The following is an 8,171-nucleotide window of genomic DNA, read 5'->3' on the forward strand; positions in this document are numbered from 1 at the left end:
TTATACCCTTTCCAGGTAGGTCCTCTCTCAGCCATTCGACTTCTGCCATTTTCCTTGAGACAACATGGAGCCAACAAAATGTCCTTCTGTGCCTACTTCGAGGTTGAAAACCAGAATTGCCCCACCCGGGACAACTTTATGTGAGAAGGTATTTTTCAGAGTTAATTTCTTGAGGCCTGTTATTCCTTGATCATGTTTGGAAACAGAACCCAAACTGAACATTCTCCTTCGTCTGCTTGATTTTTCCTTCCCTGATTTTTTCCCCCCCCCACTCAGAACCCATTGTTGATGCAAGGGCTTGGGTGTTCCTATGCTGTCGTCATCTACTGACTTTAGCTTCTGCTGTTTCCAGTTTTGCTTACGTGTCATTCCTTTACCAAGTCAACTTTCCTGAGGCTCATTATGAATAGTAAAATATTTTCGGCCCCAGTTGGATTGAAAGAACTGACATCGAGCACTGTGCACGTCTCAGCTACACAACACAATGACTTCATTTTCCTAGGCCCTAAAAGGATGACCAGAATAAGTGGTGTTCACAAGGATTCTTGACCATGGGGGTGGGCGCAGGGAGTTCTTGGACATATTCCTTGGCTGTCTAGGAGTATGTTCCCAGGCGTGGAACTCTGGGATCCTACGGTACGGTAGATTTGTTGGTTGGGAGCATAGGAGCTAACAAATGCCGGTGAGGACACGGAGAACAGGGAACCCTTGGACACCATCCGTGGGAATGCACACTGGGACAAGTCACTGTGCAACACAGTATGGAGGGTCCCACAGTCTAGAGATGGACCAACGCACCAAACAGTGCCATGCGAAAGAAAAAGAGCAAGCGTTCCGTGAGACAAACGAAGAATACTCTGAAAGAAGGCTGCAGAGTCATTGGAGAGAAAAGGCCCGAAAGGCCTCACTGAGGGGGACAGCGCTGAGGACAGAATGAAAACAAGGGAGCTAGTCCCGCACAAGTCTGGCTGCCCTGTGTCATGAAGAGGGAAGGCACCTCTGCCTTAGAGCCTCACTACCAGAAGCTGGGTTGGCCAGAGGACATGAAAGAGGCATCCAGTGTGGCTGGAGAGCAACTGGGAGCAGAGCAGAGGGTAGTGAGGAAGGCAGGGACAGGGCCTCAGGCCTGGGAGACAGGTAGCGATCTCTTGTCCCTCTGCAACGGCATTGCCCCAATACCCTGCATCTTCAAATGCACGGACTGAATGCCCCCACGGTTTGTTGCAGAAGAGGAATGGAGGCACCATTTCGCATGCTTCCTCCACATCACCATACTTGTGAGCCCGTGGTTGTGACTGAGGCTGGACTAGCAGAGGATTTTCCCCAACTTAGCACCCATCATTCGGGGAGCCATTCAACTCAGAATCTGAGTTTCTGGGCGCATGTTGGCCTTGCCACTGCCTCCGTTCCTGGCACTGTGAGCCTCGATGGATGGCAGCCCCAACCATCTGGGCATGCTTTTCGCTTCAGAGTCCGAGAAGAAAAGGGGAACAAGGGAGAAGTGGACCATGAGCAAAGAAACTAGGAAGTGCGAAACTCCTTGCCTGACATCTAGAGAAACACGAGGCATGTTATTTCATCACGTTGAGTAAGTACATCGTGTGGCTCAGAAGCCACTCGCTAACCACCCAGAGCTTGGAGAGTGATGCCTCCACCACAGGTCAGGATCCCTGGGAGCCACTGTGAAGGCTGCTCCCCTCATATACCAGAACGAGGGAAAGAGGTCTCATTCTAAAGCTATGTGGGAAACAACTGAACCGTTTCACTACCGAGGATGACCAAGTCTGCATCTGCGTGCATTTCCACCCCATCATGGTGCCCCATTATAATGACGCCAAGAGAGAAAAAGGGACGGTTCCAAAACGACACAAAGCCGGGACCCAGGCCTCCTCGGAGTGTTCCTCCAGGCCACGTCCCACCCCTTCCTGAAATTCATCTGGCCTTCTATGTGTGCCTCTGATTCCCGTGACACCGTCGCACACATACCACAAATACGGTCTACATACACCCTAAGATGTCCCAAGGAACTAGATTCTCCCTGGTCCCCACTATGCAGGTTGGGAATGTGGGCACTAGGGGGGAGACACACAATGACTGAGGACACAGGAGTGGGAAAGGACAGAGAACAAACGTCTGACTTCAGCTCTGTCTCCTGAAAGGGAGGACCTGAGTGCCAATTCCAGAGCATGGTGCCTCTGGCACTTTTGGCTCATAGTGTACAGTCCCGGGGAAGAGAGGTCAAGAGTCAAGTGAAGGGGCTGCAGAGAGGGGGTGACTTTAAGAAGGGCCCCAGGTATTAGAATCCTGAAAGCGTGACCTCATATTCTTCATGATAGGCCCCAACCGAACTTAGAACTCTGGTAACCAGGCACCCACTTTCAAAGGGCAACCTGCTCTCCAGCACACTTGAGTGGAGACCTTCGACAGAACACCATGTTCAGTTGTTGTCTTCCTTCTTCCAGGGGTGCTGGGCCCACGGGAGCCCAGAGCCAGAGACATTACTGCAGTTGCAGACAGTGCTTCAGCCCTCTTTTCCGAAGCTTCTGGTCATGGGGCCGGAGACACCAACAGGTAACACAAGGCAGCTCGGGGCAGCCCACTGGAGAGCGGGCAACAACTGTGGTCCCACCTCAGCGGGCACACACCACTGTCCCTTACTGTGTGGGAGCGCGTCTCTCTCTCTCTCTCTCTGTGTGTGTGTGTGTGTGTGTGTGTGTGTGTGTGTGTGTTTGTAGAAGTGGGGACAGGGGATGAGGGATATGCCCTTCCTGGGCAGAAGCAAGCTGCCTGGTGTTGGAGGCTGGATGAAAAGGGGAGGGCTGACACAATGATAAGGCTCATGGTAGTCATGAGCCTTAGAGTGTCCTCTGGCTACCTCCTTGCTCGATGTCTTTTCAGCCATCCCTCTTAGCCTGAACTGGAGAACACGATGTCTAGTGGGGGTGTCCCCTGGTGGCAATGTTCCGGGAGGCTGCTAATGGCTCTTGGCCCTGTGTCTATGGGGCACTGCATTTTCAGAGCTGCACCCCAGAGACTGTGAATGAGCTGGCTGGGGACTTCAACGACTCCAACTCGCTGGACAAGGGTCAGGTGTCCCAGGCCACCCAGGATCAGTGCTGCTCTGAGGTGAGAATAGGAAGAAGCTCCTCCACACCCAGGGCCCCCATGCAACGATGGGGACAAACCTGGGGCCTTCCCAGAGTGTTTCCACTTGACTATTCCACCGGCCCCACCCCAGAGTAACCCACACCTCCGCACATATGCCACACCTATGAGTAAGTAAGGGAGGAAGACACTCTTCACCTACGTGGGACTGGTAGACAATAGAGTGAATGCTTTCCGTGGCATGTGGGGAAGTTGTTTGTTTTCTTTCCTTTGGCCTTGTGTTGCTTTTCACGAAGCCATGAGTATCTGGGCCTTTTCCCACGGGTTTTACGATTTTCCCTACTCATGCCAGCTAAGCTGTGGAGAACCCAGCTGGGTTCTGGAGAACTGGCCCACGCCCTTCTAAATCCTCATACCAGATAGGGTGATTGAACCAACCAAAGGGCCGGTGGGATCAAGCCATTCTACAGGTCTTTCTGGAATGTATCATCTCTCAGAACACATCGAATCCTAGGAGGTCCACCAGCTCACAGGCTCTTTCCCTCTAGGTCCTCACAGTCCCCCCTAAAGGACGTGGTCTGCCACAGTGACTCGGTCTAGCATTGCTGCTGGAACTTGACGTGACTCAAATTGCTTGCCCATTGCAGCAATGCTGCAAGGAACGGGCACCTCAAGGGTCCTCACAGATGATTTGGGTCACTCCATCTGCCAGACCGTAGACCCAAAGATTGGGTGGAAGGCCTCCGATGCCTCCTGGCCCAGGTAGCTGGCTCTGGCATGAGCTGCTGCAAGGCTTCAGCTACTCCACCTCCCTTGACAAGCAGCAGGGACCTCAGGCCACCAACAACATCCAGTCCTGGTCTGGGGTGAGAACGGGCCCAGGTTCATGGCCAGTCTCAGGACCCAGAGATGACCGGGGCCAGGCCACAACCCAGACTAGACACAACTGGCTGCCCTGGGGCCTGCCAAGGAAGGTGGTTTCCCCCTGAACCTTTCTGCCCCTGACAGCAACAGGCCAAACCGCATCAGCATAGGCGAAATGCCATGCAGCCCATGCTTTGGACAGATCTCAGACCCAACGCGGATGATCTTGAGCAGGCTTGGAGATTCTCAACCTCTCTTTTGTCCTCTCGACAGCAGGGCTCCTTCCTCAGGACTCCATGGCATACACATACAGATCTTCATACAGGCTGGGAAGAGACAGACAGGCTATTGCTGTCCAGCTAACCACACATGTTGAAGGCACCAGTACATTTAAGCCTAGATGGGTCCTTTGGAGGTTGCTTTTAGGTTTTCAGCCAAGAACCTTTTTTCTGGGTGGGCACACAAGTCCCTCGTCGTCTTGCCCAAGTTCCCAAAGGGATGGGAGGATGCAGTCTGAGCTCCAGACCCTGCTCTTCCTGGGGCTTCACGGCGTTGAAGCTGACTATGTTGTTGCCCCACCCCGCCCCCTTGTCTGCCTGCTGGAAAAGGCATCATCCCTGTCCCCGGACGAGGCCTGCACGATGCTGGCGCTCAGAGAAGGCGCAGTGCAGAGATGGGGACATTCCCTGCTGCTATCCTTCCCGGATAGAAGCCTCTCAAACGTCACCACCATGTGCTCCATCTATCAGATGTTCACGTCAGCCCAGCAGGTCCTGGATCAGCAGTTCCCGAGGTGAGTGCCCACCCCATAGCCAGCACAAGGGGGAGCCTTCCGTCTACTAGTTGTAGGTCTTGGGAATGTCACTGCACCTCTCTGACTTTCCCTCTCCTGTCCGGAAAAGTGGAGGTGCTAAGAGGATGAACCTCGTAGGGCGACTGCAGGGAGTCATGGGGGAGGAAACATGGCACGCGCCTCTCTGGGGCCCGGCTCTGCAGAAAGGGCTGCTGGACATGCTGGGCATCTTCGCGCTGAACATTTCCCTCTCCAGGGAAGACGCGTTCAGGCTCAACCCTCACAGGCCTGTGGTCCTTCTGGGTCTGTAGAAAGGAAACGGAAAGCTGGCAGCTTGCCTATTGGCAAAGGACCTCTGAGATGCCATCTAGCTGCTCCTGACTGTGGTCCTTTATGTGCCCAGGTCGAGGGGACACTGGGAGCAGGCAGAGCAGCCCAAGGGCCACTCAGGATTTGCAAAGTCTTGTTTGGGATGATTTCATTCAATCATGGCTCTTAAGCACCTAGGAATGCAGGCACTCTCTAGTCACCAAGAGCAGTGAATGGGTAACGTAGAGACAATGTCTGGGTCTCCATTCTCGTCCCAGGGTCACATAGGCACTCTCCACATCCTAAGCACGCATGTCTAGCGTTCATCAGATGGGGCATCTCTGTGACCTACTCTAGGGAAGAATGGATCCACCTCTCTTGGGACCACGAGGATGCACCTCTACGATCAAGGAAGAACAGGATAGGTCTTTGGGTGCCAGAGGAGGTCCTGCTGCCTCCACAGAGCAGGGTGGGAGGCGACAGGGGATGTTGCTGGCGAGGGATGTTCAGAACCATGGATCTCCCAGGACTCTCGATTTCCACGGGAGAGCTCAGTGGGGCGGCTTCCTCTGAAGAAGCCAAAGAGTCCGAGAGAGGTGTGGACGGGATGCCAAGCACTCTGGGAAGCAGAGCCCATTGTGGGCTGAGTTGGTGCCTACAACAGCCATCCCTTGGATGGTCCATTCTTGCTCCGCCTGCCCTATCCATACCCACCTCCGCCGACCACCGCCAGTGGGGCCAAGGACAGAAAAAGGGTGGGGACCGGACCACTCAGCCGTCGGCCTCCAACCAAAGCCCAGACACTGGTCCGCAGGGAGGATGCATGACTGAGGGGCCAAAGGACAGACCTATGGGAGGTCCCTCCCTCATCCCACGTGGTCAGCAGTCAGCAAGGACAGCTCCAGAGGGGTTGCACGTGGGCTGGCGCCATTCTGTGGGGCCCACACCGAAAGAATGGTGCTGTGGGAGTAGCGTGGAAAAGGAAGGGCAGGCCAGGTCTCTGACTCTGCCCCACATTTGACTTTCCCCAGCACTCTGTGTCCCATCTTGGGAACCTGGCCCGAGCAGACACGGCAGGATATCGGGCAGTCCCTGCACACTGCCCATGTGGAGGTCAAGGGGGCCTATGTGCACGTCACGTGGCATGACCGGGACCTGAACACCCATGCCCCCGTTCCGCTGAGGCAGCGGCAACTTCTGCAGCTCACAGAGGCTGAGGCGGAGGGTAAGGGGCATTGCAAGCTGGGAAGGCCATCTGGGATGGGGCTCATGGGCTGGGTATTCCTTGAAAGGCCACGGGGTCCGTCCTGTTCAGGGAAAGGCACATGGAGTGTCAGTGATGTGGCTGAATCGTTCCCCTTACTCCCCCCCCGTGTCCGCTATGCGACGCGTTCCAGCAGCTGAGCCGGCCAAAGAGCCTCCCATGGAGCGAGAGGCAACCCTGGCTCTGCATCAGCCATCACCTTCAGGGTCCGAGCCAGCCTCCCCTCCACCGGCTGCTCCAGAACTGGAACAGGGGCTCCTAGGTTACGGATGGTCGCCGGGTCCTGAGGCACAGACGGCTGGGCCATCGGCTTGCCTGGGAGTTTGCACGCCAGCTGTCTCAGCTGCCACTGAGCCCCACTCCAGCCGCAGAGGCATCCTGCCAACCCAAGAAGCGGCTCAAAGAGAAGGAGCCTGACCTCCTGGACTTCCCTCCCAAGCTGGTGGCAGAGCAGCTCACCTACATGGATGCGGTGAGCAGCTGGGCCCCCAGGGCAGGAGGGCAGGGCCGGCTTTTTCTTCTGCTCTCCGCTGCCCTATACCGGCTTTTTTCCCTGATGTGGACTCCTAGGATATAGGGCCAGATCTCAGCTGCAGCCCTAACCGACCGGGGAAACCCATCAGGGTTTTTAGACCTGAGCTTTCACTGTCCAGCTGCGGACTGTGGAGACAGGCACGGAGAAGGACTGAGCAGAGAGTACCACACGCAGATGCAATGAGTCAGAAGCGAGAGCCCGTAAATGGGAAGGCTCTGGTCCCCCGCGGGGAGGAGGGCAGCTCCCTGGGTGCAATCCCGTCCACGGGTCGCCCACCCATCTGCCTGGGAGCCTGAGCACCATCAACCGGGCTTAGGCATCTGATGCGTCCTGAAGGACAGGCTAGACACGGAAAGCCATGCTTTCAGCCACCAGGTGACAATGGGCACCTGAAAGGAGACAGGGACCGCAGGGAGGAGCATTTGGAGGAGGAGATGCCCCCTTGGGAGCACCACCTGGAGCGGCCCCCTGGACATGGAGTGATCAGGGTGCACACGCCTTCCTCCCTTCCCTTGCCTCTCTTGGCTCCTGGGGCATCCCGCACTGGCTTCCCTCGGAGAAGAAGAGGGGCATGAAGTCCAGGCTCTCTAAGCAGGCTCCGGCCACATTCGCAGCCTCCTGAGCTCCAGCTCTGACCTGGGACCCCCTCCCGAGGACATGAGCCTTGCATGGGCGAACATGTGGGGGCTCAACACACCTCCCCCTGTCCCCTAGGAGCTGTTCAAGAAGGTGGTGCCCCATCAGTGCCTGGGCTCCGTCTGGTCCCGGAGGAACAGGCCTGGCAACGAGCACCTGGCACCCACAGTCCGGGCCACCATCGCCCAGTTCAATGCTGTGGCCAGCTGCATCGTCACCACGTGCCTTGGCGACCCAAGCATGACAGCCCGGGACAGGGCCGTGGTGGTGGGCCACTGGATCCGGGTGGCCAAGGTATGCTGTGGGAGGCCCAGCTCCCTGAGGCTCTCCTGAGCCTCGGGAACTGCTCTTCTGTCTTGCTCCCTTCTCAGGGCTGAAGGCCCTGCTCTAAGGCCTGTGGTCCCTAGGCTCTTCCTCCCGGGGGCATGGCCCAACGTTGGGACGCTCAGTTCCCACGTGACTCCTCCTTTGCAGTGAGGGAAAATCCTCCCTCTCGCCAGCAGTGTTCCTCTTTAGGGCTGACCTGTGCCCTTCTGCAGCTCCCTGGACATCAGCTTCACCCGTGGGGGAGCCCTAAACGAGAGGGGGGCACTAAAGCTCTCGAGCATCTGGGGCTCCTGCTCTCCCACTGACAGCTCCTTCTCTTCCCTCCCCCAGGCCTGTCA

At 56.5% G+C, this 8,171-nt stretch overlaps 1 protein-coding gene across 1 annotated transcript; it reads left to right on the plus strand.

The window, feature by feature from the left end:
* The first annotated feature begins 1,226 nt into the window (after positions 1–1,226).
* LOC123392543 (ral guanine nucleotide dissociation stimulator-like) lies at positions 1,227–7,883 on the plus strand. Its single transcript, XM_045081983.1, has 9 exons — positions 1,227–1,588; positions 2,463–2,571; positions 3,019–3,126; positions 4,578–4,762; positions 6,103–6,296; positions 6,469–6,708; positions 7,246–7,358; positions 7,585–7,800; positions 7,878–7,883. Exons 1-9 carry the CDS (start codon positions 1,428–1,430, stop codon positions 7,881–7,883), a joined length of 1,332 nt encoding a protein of 443 aa, XP_044937918.1. The 5' UTR covers positions 1,227–1,427.
* Positions 7,884–8,171: the final 288 nt, after the last annotated feature.

This window comes from Mustela putorius, unplaced genomic scaffold (assembly GCF_011764305.1).
Source record: "Mustela putorius furo isolate JIRA1106 unplaced genomic scaffold, ASM1176430v1.1 tig00000585_pilon_pilon_pilon, whole genome shotgun sequence".
Lineage (NCBI taxonomy): Eukaryota > Metazoa > Chordata > Mammalia > Carnivora > Mustelidae > Mustela > Mustela putorius.

What these genes read in the sequence shown, in the direction of transcription:
- LOC123392543 (XM_045081983.1), top strand. Translation starts at nt 1,428, where the DNA reads ATGGATGGCAGCCCCAACCATCTGGGCATGCTTTTCGCTTCAGAGTCC. An exon ending in GGGGCCGGAGACACCAACAG is followed by an intron (nt 2,572 to 3,018) that starts GTAACACAAGGC and finishes CTGCATTTTCAG; the next exon opens with AGCTGCACCCCAGAGACTGT. An exon ending in GCCCCACTCCAGCCGCAGAG is followed by an intron (nt 6,709 to 7,245) that starts GCATCCTGCCAA and finishes TTCAGCCACCAG; the next exon opens with GTGACAATGGGCACCTGAAA.